The sequence below is a fragment of the Rhopilema esculentum genome, chromosome 11 (genome assembly GCF_057945365.1).
Source record: "Rhopilema esculentum isolate cy_ngs chromosome 11, ASM5794536v1, whole genome shotgun sequence".
NCBI lineage: Eukaryota > Metazoa > Cnidaria > Scyphozoa > Rhizostomeae > Rhizostomatidae > Rhopilema > Rhopilema esculentum.
This window is the reverse complement of record NC_142825.1, coordinates 13,126,186-13,144,182: the sequence shown is the minus strand read 5'-3', so window position 1 is coordinate 13,144,182 and position 17,997 is coordinate 13,126,186. Positions and strand designations below refer to the sequence as shown.

At 37.2% G+C, this 17,997-nt stretch overlaps 1 protein-coding gene across 1 annotated transcript in view; it reads left to right on the top strand.

Moving 5' to 3' along the window:
- The window catches only part of LOC135693772 (uncharacterized), a 25,153-nt gene continuing 7,156 nt past the window's right edge, over positions 1-17,997 (top strand). Inside the window, exons 1-19 of the mRNA XM_065212342.2 lie at positions 1-205; positions 780-1,664; positions 2,034-2,163; positions 2,608-2,947; positions 4,133-4,430; positions 4,972-5,389; positions 5,931-6,211; positions 6,466-6,579; positions 7,904-8,025; positions 8,290-8,429; positions 9,091-10,334; positions 10,770-10,927; positions 12,377-12,509; positions 12,733-12,882; positions 13,272-14,195; positions 14,485-14,871; positions 15,375-15,802; positions 16,659-16,866; positions 17,219-17,488. Coding sequence (XP_065068414.2) covers positions 148-205; positions 780-1,664; positions 2,034-2,163; positions 2,608-2,947; positions 4,133-4,430; positions 4,972-5,389; positions 5,931-6,211; positions 6,466-6,579; positions 7,904-8,025; positions 8,290-8,429; positions 9,091-10,334; positions 10,770-10,927; positions 12,377-12,509; positions 12,733-12,882; positions 13,272-14,195; positions 14,485-14,871; positions 15,375-15,802; positions 16,659-16,866; positions 17,219-17,488 — 6,688 coding nt within the window. The 5' untranslated portion in view covers positions 1-147. The remainder of the gene's footprint in view (positions 206-779; positions 1,665-2,033; positions 2,164-2,607; positions 2,948-4,132; positions 4,431-4,971; positions 5,390-5,930; positions 6,212-6,465; positions 6,580-7,903; positions 8,026-8,289; positions 8,430-9,090; positions 10,335-10,769; positions 10,928-12,376; positions 12,510-12,732; positions 12,883-13,271; positions 14,196-14,484; positions 14,872-15,374; positions 15,803-16,658; positions 16,867-17,218; positions 17,489-17,997) is intronic.

Here is a 17,997-nt window from a genome sequence, read left to right as displayed (position 1 = left end):
TAACGATATCAATCACAGCGACAATCGACTAACCTGTTTCAAATTTGCATCTCCGGTCGCTAGGACACAATAGCAACCAGCGTTTAAATCTTACGAAGCCTCACTGATACAGACACAAAAATATGAAGTAAAATTGTCTTTCGGGATATGTTATACACGGCGCTGTTCTCGTTGTTTTTCGCCCATGTTCTGCCTCTCAACGAAGGTAAGAAGCAAATTTCAGTTATTATGCTTCCGTAAAATAATGTAGTGCATAATATTTTGTTCAATTTTGTTCATGATAATTTTCGTCTACGTCATTTCGACTAGTGAGTACTTCTATTTAGAGAACGACCATCTTAGAGTACGACTGAAAGAAGTATTGTTTTAGCATCTAGGAGCATCCTTTGATGATTTTGTTTAACATCGAATGAAAGGAGAATAGCTTAGAAATTGATAAAACTAATCGAAACTTTGAAATTGATAACCGTTCAATTAATCCTATCCAGTTTGTCTTATTATCCCATTTTAAAAGCTCGATCTTTGTTGTCGAGTCATGGCACAGAGTAGGAAGTCATTTGTAACTGAATATCAAATTTCGTCAAATTCGAAGGAGACAAGGTAGCAGAAGTTTTTCTTTGGTTTTCCTTTTCTTGATTGTCGCGTAATGATTGATGTATCAACTTTTCAATATTAGAGAACTGCTGAATCTGGATTTTTCAACTCCCAGTTCAATACTATCTGTTGCTTACTTTAGTTTTATCTTGTTTACTTTGATGTTTTGATGTTGTTATCAATAGGCTTGCGACAATCAGGAGTAAGTCTCAACCTGCCTTCGAACATTCCAGTCAAATCGACAGGATGGTACAAAATAAAAGGCTGGCAGAGCCCGATTGACTCCGGTCATGCAGTAATTGGAACAAAGTTAAAAGCCCCTGAGAATGCTGATGTATTTGTACCACACAGTGGGATCTACTTGGCTTATGTCACAGTTACCCTAACAGGTGCAAATATTGAAGGCAGGTTTAAAGTCAAATTGTTGGTCAATGATAAAGTCAATAGCAGTCATAGTGGCATGAGTTCGTCGACTCTTGGTGGCCCATTAGGACCAAAGAGTCTCAGCTTCAAAGGAGCCATATTGCTTCAAGCCAGTGATTATGTTTCTGTGCATGTTTACTCCGAGATAGACACTGATTGGTCAATTAGTGGCCAATCAGAAACAACTCTTTCACTGCAGTATATTGAGGCGTTAGGAGTTGCCCCAGGATTTTCAGCGATTATCGAAAGAACAACTAACTACAATAGCTCGGGCTGGAACAGTTTGAAATATTGGCACTATGAAGGTGAGCCTGGGCTGTTCAAGAGCATGACTGGATTTTCCAAGCATATTGGTGAATTTGCTGCAATTTGTGATGGCATCTATATCATCACCGCAAATGTACACATAAAAACTGATGCCACAAATTACTTTGATCTTGGCATCGCAGTGGATTCGATCGTAAATGGCAGCATCATAAGGAATCCTGCTTTTAAAGAATTCACTCTTTCAATATCGGTTTCTATTTCACTGAGAAAGGGACAACTTGTTTCTCTTAAAATCAACTCACAAGGCTCAGTTTTTACTGTCGGTACCGAAAGTGCCTTTACAGCAACAAGAATTAGAAGTGATAGCGCTACAGTTCCAGGTAATAACGCATTATTCAAACAATATAATCAATTGTTCCCACTTCACAAGCCGTCGTAAACCATCGATATGTTTTAACACTTCAGTCGGGAGGATAAACAGTCGGATAAGTAACTGCTTGGAAAAGTGACCCACCTTCATTAGTGGTTTGCTGCTTACATATGAGTTGTTATTGATTCTAACATTGATAATTCCAGGCTGTTTTATGGGCAATTTTGAAAGATCCTATGGGATAAGCTTGATAATTTGCTAATGCCACATATGACATAACTGTAGCACAGTGATAGGTATTTAGTTAGCTTATTTTTAAATATTTCTGATGTTTCTACTGCTTTAGATTATCTCATTTTCTGCTTCCTTGTATTTCCAGGCTTTTCAACAGTACTTCAGCATGATATACACGGAGAAGGTGCCCGCTGGACACAAATTTCCCTTCAAAAACCCAATGGTACCTCTTTTGGGCAGTTTCAAGGCGAAACAAAGTATATAACCGGTGGCAGGTTAGTATTTTCTGCTTTACAACAAAAATTATTTTTACCAAATAGCTTTTCATACTATAAATTTTAAAATAGCAAACAAGAGACGCATTTTACTGAAGTAGTTTCATTGACATTATACAAAAACCTTCGACGTTTGTTTTTACAAAAACTAGTATAAAGCTGCGGATCAAAAATGACACGTGTCCAAGGACGAAGAATGTTTTGAAAGCAATCTAAGTTTAAAAATTGAAGTATAACCTTCAAAATCTGAAATATAAAATTTCAATTTTTGTGCAGTACTCACTTTTTTCTTTGAAGAAATAGCATCAGTAGTCTATTAAACTCAATGAATTGTCTGACAAATTGATAATAGTGAATTATGCAAGTTCATTATTTGTGTTGAGCTCTGAAGTAATCACATTATGAATGGGGAAGCTCAATGACATAACATGTCCTCTTTCTTAGCTACTATCCCCCAGAGAATGGAATGTACATTGTGTCAGCAAACATTCGCATTGTTGCTGAAAGTCTCATCTCTGCCTGCATTTTCACCCGCCTTGATTCTGCGTCAAGACTCACTGGCAACATTGTTGGGGTCTACTCAACCATAACAAAAACAGACTACGCAAAAGAAGTTACTTTTAATGCTGCTGGCACAATAGAGCTGCTAGCATCACAAAACAAATTATCATTTTTTATATACATGCAAAATTCTGGAAGGTATAGAATACTTGCTGGAAGTAGGATTTCCATCATCAAAGTCGAAGAGAGATACCCGGCATTCCATGCAACCCTAGAAGCGGATGTAAGTACTTCAATTGGTTTCTTTGCAGTTGTTATCTTTCGTTTTGTGCCGTACCAGAGTTTGTGATGTGGGGAGAGACTTAGGTGGCGACAGTAGGTCTCCTTAGATCACAGGACAACGTCCAATGATTTATATATCTTGAGGCCAAGGCTTGAGGCCCCAAAAGCTGCATGGTTGATTCATCACATGACCCCTGTAAGGGCGAATCTACTAATTTTGGAATTGAGATTAGGATATTTCTTGTCTTTCCTAGGCTAATTTTTCTATAAAACTTTTGAGTTAAAGAGTGCAATGCTGCATTTTATGTAGTCCTTCGAAATTCTTGCATGCATCCGCAACAGGTGAAAGTGAGATTATATATATAATTAATATATATTCTGACATGCAAAATCTGCAAAGTCAATCAGTGACCCTGCTGCCAATTCTAAATGGAGGCTAGTTTGCAATCCAGCGATAATTTTCAAATTAGTAATTTCAAGTTCCACAGCACATTTTTTATATATTTGTGGAACCCTACCGAATCATTTTCCTTAATTTTAACCATGATATAAAGCATGCAAAGCTTTGTTGCAATGGGTTTACTCTCATTTTCTTCAATTCATTTCAAAAGAAATGAGTAAATGTCTACCGTAGAGAATGCCCTGTGGTTTTGATTCATATCCAAGATAGCCTACTTCCAATATTTGCAAATCATTACAAATGCCTTTTGGTCTTACAAATGCCTAAAGCCCAGAAACTCTGGTTTTGAGCCGAGAGTATAGCTATATTCGGATGTAAACTGTGGCATGGACTCTTAAATGACACCAAACAGTCTCTAAATATTATCAATGCAAAAAACGTAAACAAGATTGGAGAGGTCATGAATGCAACTTTAATTATGCAGGACTAGTAAAACTAGTAAAACAAGTTCATATTGCATTTGAAGCTCGCTTGGAAACATGCATTATAACTATATACAGGTTTTTATTACTTACTCAATAATTATTCTTGCTTTTTTTGTTTTGGTTGGCATCAATTAGCCGAAATTTAGCTATGCATTGAACGCCTACTTTGCAGAAATTAGTAGTAAAAAATGAAATGAAATGAAATATTCTGAATATAACAAATATCATGTCCTTAGATACTTAATAGATGATATAAATTAATGTCACATCAATCTTAAAGGTCTTTTTTCTTTCTCTCAAGGTCCCACAGTCATCAGATAACGCTTGGGTTGAAATTTCGTCCTGGAAAATAAATAGGGTGTCAGGCTCATTTTCCCTCACTAAATCGTTGTCTGCAACGAATGGTCGCTATTCAGCTGAGGTCTCTGGGATTTATCACGTGTCTGCCAACATGATATTCAATGCTCCGGCAAGTGTCATATCCTTGTTAATAGCTGCAAATGGGGACCAATCTAAACGCAATGCATTGTTTTCCACTAAAGGAAACCCTGGCAGCAAGGACTTTTTGACTGTCAGTGGATCACTAAGATTGCAGAGAGGTTTGTTTGTTGCAATCCCAGTTTCAATCTAGCGCTTATTTATTGATCATTAGGCACGATTTCGAAATTTCAAGATTAATTTCCAATCCATAGCTAGCTAAGTACATGTTAAATGTATGCTTTAAACAGCTATTAGATAATTTCAGACTGTAGAACAATAAATTTATCGACAAAAAGCTAACAAACTGACTAGATCATACAATACTATTTACCTGAACGTAAGTTTAAGACAATCCGTACAGCAGTTTATTAACAAGAACAACAATCGAGTTTGTTTATGCTCAACAACATATACAAATATATGAAAAACAAACTAGAATGTCAATGGTAATCAGATGGTTGATGTAAAACATAAGAAAAATCTTTTGCCGTATCATTATTTTGTAGCTGTTTGATATTGTGTATGCCTTGAACATAATGTCTTTTTCGTATGGAAAATTGGTCATATTCCCGCAATAGTCTCTATTTTTCTTTATGGGTTTGTAATTCTTGAGTCTCATTTGGCAACACTCTTATTTTGGCCATTCTTTGTTTCTTGTAGGAGACTTTGTATCAGTGATGGCAAAAGTTACTGGCACTTCTTCATGGTCTGTCGCTGACAAGAGCAGCTTTTCACTTGCATTTATCGGGATGCCATTCTCTGTACCAGGCTTTTCGGCCGTATTCTCATCAACCAGATCATTTACTAGCGATGGTTGGCACCAGATGCAAGGGCTTCTATTACCTGGTTCGTCTGGAACAATGTTTCACTATGGTGGTGGTTTAGATGCTGCTAACTGCAAGTACCAAGTACCGCTACCTGGATTGTATGTTGTTAGCGCCAACATGAAGTTGAAAAGCGCCACAAGAGTAGGTGCCGAGTTTACTGTCAACATTGGAATCGACAATAATCCTGGATCCTTCTCAAACCTTAACGGGATGAATGACTATATTTCAAGAAGCACTAGTCTCGGCAGCGAGTACGTTTGTGAATTGCAACTTTATGCAATGTTTTGAGATTCCATTTACCTTACCATTTTTTGTTCTTTAAGAGACGGTCCATATTAAAAACTTTTCTGCATGAAGCCGAGCACTTTTTGACAGACCGGTAAACAGTAATATATACATGTTATATTAAATATCTCTCAATATTTGTTTAGCTAACGCTTTTTTGACTTATGCAAATGCCTCAAACTAAAGATGGAATGAAAGTTGCATCGTGAAAACTGAGCTTTGCATCGGTCTGTAGCGTTAAGCAGTATAGTTTGTTTCACGTTATCGTGTAAACTAATTGCAGCTACTTCCTTGTTCATTATCTTATTGTAGCTGTTTCATTATCTATATCATGAGCTTGCAATGTTGAAACATGAAAAACCCATTATTGATTGCCATTATTTATTATTTGCTTTCTTATCGATTGTCACGAAATTTAGATTTTGCTATCTGAGCTTGATCGTTTTCAACTATTTTTTGTAACAATCTTGGTCAAATTGGAAATAGCAGCAAAGTATGCCTTTTCAGGGATTTCTACTCGATGAATGCTGTTGGCGTTGTCAAACTACAGGCAAACCAAAGTATCACCTTGTGGATAAAGTCGACCTCCGCTGGGTCATGGCAGTTAAGCGAAGACAGCAGTTTTAGTGCAGTAATGCTCCATCCGGAGAATACATTTGATTCCTCTGGATTGCAAGCTGTTTTGAGTCTTGGAATAACACAGACAGTTACTGGAGCAACTAACTGGAAGATTGTTAGGTCCTGGTCCACGGCTAGAAGCAGTACAGAGGCAGGGCTTTTTAGTCTAGGTAATTTTCAAGATAGCTTTGAAGGTTTTCAATAAACAGTAAGATTTGCAAAGTGGAAGGGCCATCAACAAAGCAAAAAAAATGGCAACGCTTGCCCCGGGATGGTTGTTTTTTTCGAAATGCTTAGCCAAGAAAATGGAGTAGTGTAGTGATATTTGCATCACAATTCATCAATACTAATAGCTTTAAGAATTAGGAATTTCTTTGTAGAAATATTTTCGTTTTGTGACTATGCTCTTTGATTTACCCTTCAGGGGACTACCAAGAACTTTCTTCATCAAGTGGTACCATTGTTATAAGGCAGTCTGGCCTATATTTTGTATCAGCATCAATAACTTTGAAGGATGCCGTTGGAAAATTTGAAGTTGGTAAGGAAATGTTGCTATAGTGTACCAACAGATATATTCAATACAATGATACCCTTGTTTCCCTCTCCTTTGTTTTCTTCGTCACCTTCTTCTTCTTTGTCATCTTCTTCTTCTTCCTCTTCTTCTTATCCTTCCTCCTCTTCCTCCTCTTCCTCCTCTTCCTCCTCTTCCTCCTCTTCCTCCTCTTCCTCCTCTTCCTCCTCTTCCTCCTCTTCCTCCTCTTCCTCCTCTTCCTCCTCTTCCTCCTCTTCCTCCTCTTCCTCCTCTTCCTCCTCTTCCTCCTCTTCCTCCTCTTTCTCCTCTTCCTCCTCTTCCTCCTCTTCCTCCTCTTCCTCCTCTTCCTCCTCTTCCTCCTCTTCCTCCTCTTCCTCCTCTTCCTCCTCTTCCTCCTCTTCCTCCTCTTCCTCCTCTTCCTCCTCTTCCTCCTCTTCCTCCTCTTCCTCCTCTTCCTCCTCTTCCTCCTCTTCCTCCTCTTCCTCCTCTTCCTCCTCTTCCTCCTCTTCCTCCTCTTCCTCCTCTTCCTCCACTTCCTCCTCTTCCTCCACTTCTTCTTCTTCTTCTTCTTCTTTTTCTTCTTCTCCTCTCCTTCTTCTTCTTCTTCTTCTTCTTCTTTTTTTTTCTTCCACTTTTTTCTCTTCTTCCTTTTCTTCTTCCTCTTCTCATTCTTTTATTTTTTTCCTCCGCCTTCTTCTTCTTCTATTTCTACCTGTATCTTCTTTCTTCCTTTTCTTCTTCCTTCTCTCCTTCTTTTCTTCTTGCTCTTTTTCTCTTTGTTCGTTTTTCTCCTCTCTGTCATTGTTTTATTCTTCTTTTTGTTCACTTTCTTGTTCCTTCTCCTTATTTGTTCTTCTTTTCCTTTACATCATTTTCAATTTTGTTCTTTCTTTTCCTTATCGTCATATTTTCTTCTTCCCTTGGTTCGTTTTCCCTTTTCCTTTGTCTTCTTCTTCTCTTTGTTTTTTTCATTCTGTTTCCACTTATATTTGGTTTTTTTCTTAATCGACTCTCTCATTTTTCACCTTTCCCTTCTCTTGTCCACTTATCTTCTTTCCTCTTCATCTATATTGTGATAATATTTTTTCTCTATAATCTTTCTTTCTTTATAACTCTCTAGACTCATTTTTAACGTATCTAATGCTTCTTCGTTTCTTTTCCATTCTCTTTCTTTCACCTACCAATCCCTAGGCTATATTGTGGTTGGCCATGGTTATAAATTCTTTTCTCGATATCTTAATGGCATTCTAGTTTCATCAGAGACTAAATGTTTTGGATAACAATAGAGTTTTAAATCATCTCCTGTTTTACAAAGCGTTTAATTTTATAGGAATTCATCTTGAGTCTCGTCTGGCTGCCCTATATTCGGTGATTGATTCAAGGCTTTCTAGCTACACTGTGAAAGTGACAGGAATGCTCTTTATTGCAAAGGGGCAAACTTTATCAGTACAGGTATGATTTGCATTGCGATCCTGATAGCTGGTAAACTTTCTTTAGTGAGATCTTCTGCCTAGTTCTGATATAAATATCGGATACTCCTTCTTTATCTCTAGATAATGTATTTATTTTGAACACCATAAAATTTTAGAGCCTTATAAAAATTATCCTTGCATGTAAAGATCTTAAGAAGTTAGCTGGTATTGACTTCTTTGTGAAAGTTCACGGCTTCGTGTGGGATTCAAGCTTTATTTTCAAGTTGTACCAAATTTCACACAGGTGAAAGCTCCCTTGAAGATGAATTGGGAGCAAGATGTCATGCATTGTGGATTATCATTTGTCAAGTTGGGCCCGTTTGTCATTCCAACCTTGGTGTCATCAGGAACAACGAAGGACAGCATCATCTCACTACAGCGAGAGTAATTTATCTATTTGACTTCTTTGTAGTCTTCAACATATTGCTCTGCATACTTTTGTTTAATGGCTTTGTTTGGTTAGTGATGGTTTTATATGATCTTTGAAAGAAAATGTGAGTCAAAAACACGACCAAGACCGGACTCGAATCCATGACCATCGACTCTGCATGTCGTTGCTCTACCAACTGGTAGTCGGTCAGGATCGATGCATGAGCTACGGGACCGGGTAACCTATTCGGTAGAGAAACGATGTACCGTGTCACTCGTCATCGGTGCTAGTCCGGACCTGGTCGTGTAACTCATCTCTCAGTATATATTCATACATTCCTTTTAAATTACAACGATATTTTCTTCCTTCTTTTGCGTAACATTTTAGCATTTTCGACATTTTCCAGTGCCACATAGAACATTGAAGGTTACTGTGTGTCTTTCAAGGGATTTCTAAAATTTGATATATTTTTTTCTGAAGAGTATCTAAGTATCTATTTAAAATGCTAGTTGTATGAAAAAATTGATTTATTCTTTTCATCTTGTTATGTGGATATTCTTGAACTTAAAACATTGCGTTTAAATTCAGAGCGATAATTTTCTGTGCTAAAAGGATGCTTGATACATATTTATTTGTATATATATACATACATATATGTATTAATATCATTAATAGAACATGGCGAAGAGTGGATAATTGGAAGACATCTCTCACCAACACTCAGCTGCTACTCGGGAATGGGTTTTCAAAATCTTCAGGCGTTTACAAGGTTCAGAATAGCGGGGTATTTATTATAAGCGGATTTTTAGAAACAGAGTCAACAAAAGCAAGTCCATCAGTTGAAATGAAGATCTCTGTTAATGGTGATGACACCAATATAACGACAACAAGGCCAGGAAATGGCCTAAGCACTGTAAATTCTAAGTGCAACAAAAGCTGTGTGTTGTTTACTAGTGGCGTGTTTTCATTAGCGACACTCAATACTGTTGCAGTTTTTGTGAAGTCGAACGAAGCACTGCAACTTAAAATCAAGAATTCAAGCATGTTTTCTATCTCATTTGTCGCTGAGTCCTTTCCATTGCCTAATGGTATGTTTGGTCAGTTGACATCAGTTCAAACTGTCAAAGTGAAAGGAAACAAACAAATCACAGGATGGCAACTCTCACCCGCGTCCGGAAACTTCTTTGGCTCGACAGGAAATATGGACAGTTTCTATATTCAGAATTCCGGTATCTACTTTGTTTCAATTACCATTAAGTTCAGGAATCTTGTTGGAATGACAAAGGCATTTACATCACTTGTAAACATTCCATCGATAACGTCGATGCTGAAACAAGATTCTAATTCTATCTTCAGTTTGTCTGTTACCGGGTGCATGAAAATCAACTCCGGCTCATCGTATACAGTGACCGTTTTCTCAGAGACCGATTCTGATTTCGAAATATTATCCGGATCATCAAAATCAGCAATATTTCTCGGATCAAGTGTCATCGGATTCACTGCGACGCAAAGTGCAACGAAGTCATTGACATTGTTTCCAGGTAAGGCGAGTGTTGTTTCGGGATGGACGATTCTTGGTAAAGATTGGCTGTTTGAATCAGGATCGGGATTTCATGATCGCATATCATATTTAGTTCCGGAAACTGGAGTTTATTATGTGAGTTCGCAAATTATTGTCAGTTTGAACACGAATTCTACTGAAGTAACTCTGTCACTTGGAGTCTTGCTGGATGGTTTTCTGAAGCGAGAAAATAGACTCTATTCAAGTACGAGTGTAAATGGATTGGTAACAGAAACACTGCTAATTTCAGGCAGTTTGTTTTTGCAAAAATGGACGCAATTAAAGCTTGTTATGTTTGCTAGCAGAACCGCAACCGTAGACATAGGCATCGACTCCACGTATTCAATCGTCAAAACAAGTAAGTCTGTTGGATTGGATTATCTTTAAAAAACTCTGATTAAGTTTGAAAACGTTTATTAGTTTGGACAACGCTCAAATACTTCTAAAAGATGAAGAAAATAACACCAGATTTTATAAGGGCTACATCTAAAGCATTTTTGGACATTTAAATCTGCCCATTTAAAGAAAAATTTCTTTAATTTCTAAGTGATAATTTTCTAAAATTTCATGTCCCAAATTACCTTAGCTAAATTTGTAAATCTAACTTTAATGGTTGAACTGAAAGTAGCACTTTTAGTAAAACAATTCTAAGGCTTTCTGCAAACGATTTTTGTTTTTTGTGTGTGACAAATATACAAATTACATTAAATATGAATGTTCACTTCACCCAAGATGTATTGTTTCAAATATAATTAAAATTTATTCATTGATGCTCCTTACTTCTAAATTAAAGGCAAAAACCTCCGCGTTCCTCCCTGCGCCGACAACGGACCAAACATCATAGGAAAGCTTGATCCAGACGATCTCCGCACAAGCTATAGGAAATCGGTTGGCTGGCAGTGCCAAGCTGTAGGCCAGTCTGTTTCATACAGTTGGCTTAAGAATTATCAGGTACTAGCTCAAAGGCCTATTAACAAATTGTATATTAATTATGATATTTTCCATGCACGTCTTAGGTTTGTATCACTAGAAAATAATATCACTTCATGTACATGTCAGCGTATGTTGCTCAAGACAGGTAAGTGGTAATCGATGCTTTGTCAAACAGGCTAAGCATGTCGGCTTTTATTCTTAAATTGATTGCTACTAACGATACGATACGATACGATACGATACGATACGATGCGATGCGATGCGATGCGATGCGATGCGATGCGATGCGATACGATGCGATGCGATGCGATGCGATGCGATGCGATGCGATGCGACGCGATGCGATGCGATGCGATAGGATACGATACGATACGATGCGGTACGATATAATATGGTGATATGTCAAAAACCTGAAAATAATACCAAAACAGCAATAATATTTTGGTATATGTGTACGAGTTTTATGAAATCACAACACCTTAATCGACATTGAGTTGAAGCACTTAACTTGAATCCTTAAAGGGCCTCTCCAGCCAAATTTTGCATTTGCATTTTATTGGCTAATCTAAAGGAGCTAATCTAAAGTTATTTGTTTTTCGATATTTTTTACAGTTTGTGAGATATAAGCTTTTGCATTTCGATAATTGAATTGAATTAACCGACAAAAATTTTCGGTTTGGTGACACTGTGTCGCAATTTTGACGTCACAGTGTATTTCGTTAGTCTCGCCTCAAACCGAATCGAACTACGGCGATTCGCAAATTGAACCCTGCAAGTAATGGTACTCTCAGTTCTGTTCCACCGGCTTTTAGTTTGAGCATTTCAGATATCAATTCTGAAGCCTTTAGTTGTTCATCGTTTCTGGAGAACAACTGAAGTGTCAATTTCGATTAATTATACGCAAGGGAAGAGCTGGAACAGGAAGCCGTAGCTTTGTAGGCCTACACAGGTGATCAAAACAAAGTCGTGACACAGCATGGACACATTCCGACCCGTAAACTTAGAATGATTGTAAACATTTAATATTTTTCGATCCTAAAAAGCTCCTGCTCTAGATTTAGATGCAGTTATCAACGCGTGACCATGATTCCTTCACGATTCGGTGGAAGATAGACGAAATTCATGGCGAGCGAGAGCCGCACACTGTGACGTCAGAATGTCACTAAACTGACTCGGCTTTTGTCGTTTTTTTGTCGGAAAGGTGCAACTTTAAAGATTTTAAACGACTTTGCCATAATACATGCACCAGATGCTAACTTTTTAGTCAATAAAAAAATTATTTTTTTTGGCTGGAAAGGCCCTTTAATACTTCTGTCTTTCCAAGAGAAACTGAAGGGCTATGATTTTAATATGTCTCGTTTTCTTCTTCCTGTTCATTTATTAACATAATCATATTTGTGGGTGTGATTTCATTAATTGAAAAAATTTATTAGAAATATTTTTATTTTTGTTTATTTATTTTTGCAGCCATTACCTGGTGCAACTTCGCAAAGCCTACAAATAGCGTCCACACAGGTCTCTGATACAGGAGAGTATATTTGTGCAGCTTCACAAGACGGAATTAGAGTGACATCTAATATAGCAAAATTAACTGTTTATGGTGAGAAAAATCTTATCCGTTCTTCTCTCTTATCCAAAAGAATACCTCCAAAAGTGTCTTTTTATCACTTGCTATATACTCCAAGAAAAGATTTCGTCATAATAATAGGTCGAAGCATTCCCCCAAGCCAATCCCACCACCTTCTCATCTTTCATATCCCTTTATAAAAGCACGATGGTCATGTGTTCCCTTGCTCATATTCACAATACATTTTATCTTTTAGACCCAGTTCCAGTTTTCATGAATCAAGCCAGCGATTATGATTTGATTACACCTGAAAATGGGCCTAATAGCACGAGCATTGTGTACATCCAGGCAAGAGCAAGAAGTCTTGACAATGCATTTGCGATGATGTCATTTGAGATTGTCTCAGGTATTCTTTATGCTATTTCATTTTGCCATCTTGCATCTATAAAGCAACATAACTCTTTAAAATGTTACTTCTTACTTGAACAACAAGACGATTGTTTGAATTTTTTTATTGAGATATCTAAAGTCACTAAAAACCCACGTGGAACAGAACCCAACGAAAACTCCAATAATAATAGGTCTTAAAGAAGTCAATCTATCAATCGATTGCATCCATCATTTTTATTAATTTTTGATCAGAATTTAACGGGAATAGTGATTGACGGGTAGACTCTCAGGATCTTGCAAACAAAAACACTTTCACGACAGAATGATAAAATATTTCCATACTTAGCAACATCACTTTTCAAGAAGGCATACATATAGAAAACTGATATTGCAATGTCTTTTCAGGGAATGTGAACAATACCTTCTATCTGAATCCTACCAGTTCAAGAACAGGAACATCTTTATTTCGAAAGATTCCGTTAGACAGAGAAATCTTGGCTAATTATACCATTACCGTCAAAGCAACGAACTTGGAAGCGTTATCAATCAAATACCAGCAAATCAACATTACTGTCGACGATCTCAACGACAACTCACCAATTTTCACTCAATCTAAGTACGAATCGTTCATCTACGAAAACACAACTATTGGAACAACGGTTGCAAGGGTGCTTGCAACAGACAGGGATATTGGTGAAAATTCTGTCATTAAATATTCGTTTATTCCAAGTTCTGCTAAAAGTGTATTTTCTGTCAACCCTACAACCGGCTACGTAACGCTAGATGCTCCAATCGACAGGGAAACAAGGGATCTTTACGTCATCTTCGTAAAAGCTTCTGACAAATCACATAGCACGTATTCTGAGCTGTCAATCAAAATACTGGACATTAACGAACACAAGCCAGTCTTTAACAAACATTACTATTCTGTGAATGTATCAGAGACGATACTGCCCGGGTCATCTATTATAGCTGTTGCTGCATCAGATAACGATACAGGATCGAATGCTGATTTGACTTACAGCATAGTTGGCGGTGACCCGGCAAATATGTTTCGAATTACAAAGTATGGAATGATCCAGAACAAAAAATCATTGAATTATGAGCAAAATAAAACTTTCACTTTGACAGTTTCAGTTAGAGATAATGGAAAACCACCATTGTATTCAATAAGGGCGGCAGTTGTTGTGATTGGCATCACTGATGCAAACGACAACAGTCCAAAGTTTGACAAAGGGAACTATATTGTAAATGTTTTTGAAAACCAAACTGTCGGAGCACTTATATTGACTGTTCACGCACAGGATAATGACGCCCCGGGACAGCCAGGTTAGTGTACGTTTCTCAACGTAGCTGGAATCAAAAGTTCCTCTACTTTTCAGTATTTCCATCATCAAGGAGCTCTTTCTTATGCTAACTCCTTCACAGTTAACAGTTTCTTCCTGTTTTCTAATTTTAAATAAATTTTTACATTCAACAGCTACATGGTAATTCATATGGAGTATCTCACTGTTTTATTGTCGTGTCACATGTAAGGAAGACAACCTTCTCCATTTCTTGTTTGGTTTCAAACTCCTATTCTTTTGCAGATGCTTTGATTTACTTTTATGTTTTGCAGAAAGTTTACTTAGTTATGCAATGGAAGAAAAGGCACTTCAAATCGAGACTTTTTCAATAAATTCTACGAATGGGGAAATAAAACTAAACAAATCCTTGGATTACGAAAGAATAAACTTGTACAGATTTACTGTTATTGCAAAGGATAATGGGATACCCTCTCTTCAAGACAAAGCACTTGTCGCAGTTAACGTACTTGATGTCAATGACAACAGACCCTATTTTAAGCAGCTTTATTTTGCTGTTAATGTCACTGAATCGTCACAAGTCAATCGCGAAATATTCAAAGTAACAGCAACAGATGCTGACGCTGGCTTGAATGCAGAGCTGAGGTATTATCTGCAATCTGGCAATCATGGGAATACGTTTGTCGTAGATCCCGTTGCAGGTTTGTAACTGTTTTACCGGCATGCATGTTTACGTTTCTAGATTAAATGAATGGCCTGCTTTAAGATCTTAGCTTGAATTTGCAAAACCTATGGTGCCAGCGTAACTTAATTGTCAGGCGATAGATCCTAATTGGAGGAGGCTTGGCGAACTCTGATTTGAGTTCTTCGAGCCTCCTCGTAGCATCGAGGCTCGCTGTGCATGCACAGCTCATTACGTTCTGACTAGAGATGTATTCTTATTGGCTATTCTAATTCGCTCTTGACAGCAATAAATAAAAAAAGGAGTATATCAACCCCCCACACGCCCATTCCCATCAGTTTTTTCCAAGCGCCAGTTTCAACTCAGTAACTTACGCCGTTGTTGGATTAGTACCTAGTAGCTATTAGTCAAAGCAAGGAACCAATCAAGAGTGCCATTTTACACTCGAATTAGTTTGGTTAAAAACTGTGTATTGATTTTGGTATTCCAAGACTTGGCAATAATCGTGCTTGTACATTTCAGGAAACGTTATTGCAATGAAACCACTGGACCGTGAAAAAGGTGTCTTCTACAGTCTTGTAATCAGTTGCAAAGATATGGGAAGTCCCCAGCTAGAAGCAGTGGCACCTTTCCGGCTGGACATCCATATTTTAGATGAAAATGATAATTCCCCACGATTCAATCTAGAGAAGTACTCGACTAAAATATCTGAAAATACTCCTGTCGGCTCGACAATTCTTTTCATGAATGTGACAGACCCTGATGAAGGACAAAATGGAAATTTCAGTGTAAGCATTGTCGAGAATGGAGCCAGATCAATATTTGAATATAAGCAAAGCAAAGGGGTCCTCATTTTGAAGAAGCGGCTGGATTACGAAGTGCAATCGAAATACCATTTCACTGTCATTGCAAAAGATTATGGAATTCCATCACTTGAGAAATCTGCTCTGGTGGGTTTTAAAATAGCTTAGAATATACAAAGCTAAAGATTAGTGTTAAGAACTTTAATTCTATGACCGTTTTCTATTTACTCCAGCAGCTATCGTTTTGTTACCAACTAAACCAATATAAACTCAAGACATGAAGTGCTTCGGTTGATTTCTGATTTAGCAAACGCTTAGATCCATTATTGTTTAAATAGGATTTTTATGCAGTTTCTGTCTGATATAGGTAACGTCATAAGCTGGTAGAGAATTAATAATGAATTGCCGCTTTGTCAATCTTAACTTTATTTTCTTGGAGACCACAGTTTAGGGAAACCTTATGTCCTGCACCTTAGTTGATTAGAGACAAGTGAGCTAGGAAGCTTGATAATGGCTTTGAAAAAAGCAAACATTTAGTAAACTAAAGCTTTTTGTCTGACACTCTTCAGAGTTTAAAACGTCAGAACATAGATCGAAAACTCTACGCTAGGAAATATATATACCCAGTTGTGGATCGAAATAGGCCAATCAGAAAACACGAGCACATGACTGTATAGGTTGACCTGATAGAAAAACCTGACTAAAGCTTGATAAGGAATTCTGCAAAGGAAATTCATAACATTTACTAGCTTTGTTCTCTCCTAAAGATTTTGAATCTACTCTTTGCATGTAGACACTCTTGGTAGGAAAATTGATCCAGAAGTAAGATTCAATGATTTCGATGCTACACTTTTCGGCCATTGACTGGCATTCAGATTTAAATGTTGGTTTTCTTGTAGGGGTATACAAGTATCTAATTGAGATTAAGGGTCAAAATCGTGCAGGTATTTACAAATACTAGGCTTGAAAGTTATAGTTGATAATATTGTTGCTTGTTTCAAAGGTGGATATTGAAGTAACCGATGTCAACGACAATGCACCTCGTTTCTCACAAAGCAGTTATGATACTCAAGTGCAAGATATGGTGTATGCAAACGTCACAATGTTTCAGATGATTGCCACAGACCCTGATATTGGCCCAGCGAAAAGGATTACGTATGAGATCGTCAGTGGAAATGTAGATGGGCAATTCCGAATTGGAAAATATAGCGGTAAGGAGATTTTTTTTATTAGTTTTCAAACAATTTTGTATTTTGCGTTTTATTTTACAAGTTTTGATGTTTTTTGCTATTCCACAGCTTCATTACAATGATTGAAACTTTTCAAAAAACTTTTGTTTTCATTATCGAGCACCATTGCTTTAAGCCAAATTCAATGTCGTAGAATGTAAGACGAAACAAGGGTGCTGAGAAAAATATTAGAAAATTATAATCAGTTGTGGAATTAGGGTTTCCTGAGTTTCTTGGTTGTCGCTTTTATTTTCTTTGATAATAATATCCGATTGAATGAATGAAATGAAATTGTGTCCTAGGACAATAATGTTTTTTTCTTTTATTACTGCAGGCATTGTCGAGACAACTAAATTCTTAAACACTACATTCATTAATATGTTCAAACTCGAAGTTGTTGCCAAGGATGGATTCAACCCACCAGCAATCTCAAATCGTACAGTATTGAATATTCATGTCACCAAAACGCCTGCTATTTGGCTTACAAATTTGAAGGCCGGAACAACGTCATTAGAGGCTACTGTTGATGTATCTGAGTTTTCCTACTTAAAGATCACGGACTACCGAATTCTTGTTCAACTCTTTGAGCCCGATGATCCTAAATGTAAGTCACATTTATTCAGAGACGCCAAAACGACCAAGAGGCAAGGGTGCAGTCTTCAGTAAAAGGGCATTTGAAAATGATCCCCAGCTTCTGCTAATCGTTACTGTCTCTTTATTTCGATTTTCTGTAGGTATTATAAGAATAGGCTAACTTTTGGCGTGAGACATTTTTTACGAGTTTAGGAAATGTCCTTATTAATCCTTAACTATCATTAATTATTTATAATTAATCATTAACTAAAGTCAAAATTTGATATTAATCCCTTTGTTAACTCCATAAGACCGACGTCAAGGACCCTTTTGTGAGACGGCACTTTAGTTCCCCTTGGCCCCCCTATCGCCCTTCCTGTTATTTTTCTTACACATGGTATTAATTTGAAGTGCACTAGTTTTTAGAAGGAGGATTTACCTTTAATCTGCGATTCAGATGACGATAAATTTTAACAGACTACTTATGAAGTACAATAAAAAAAGTGCCGGAGTATATTTATTAATTTTGTGATCTCGTTT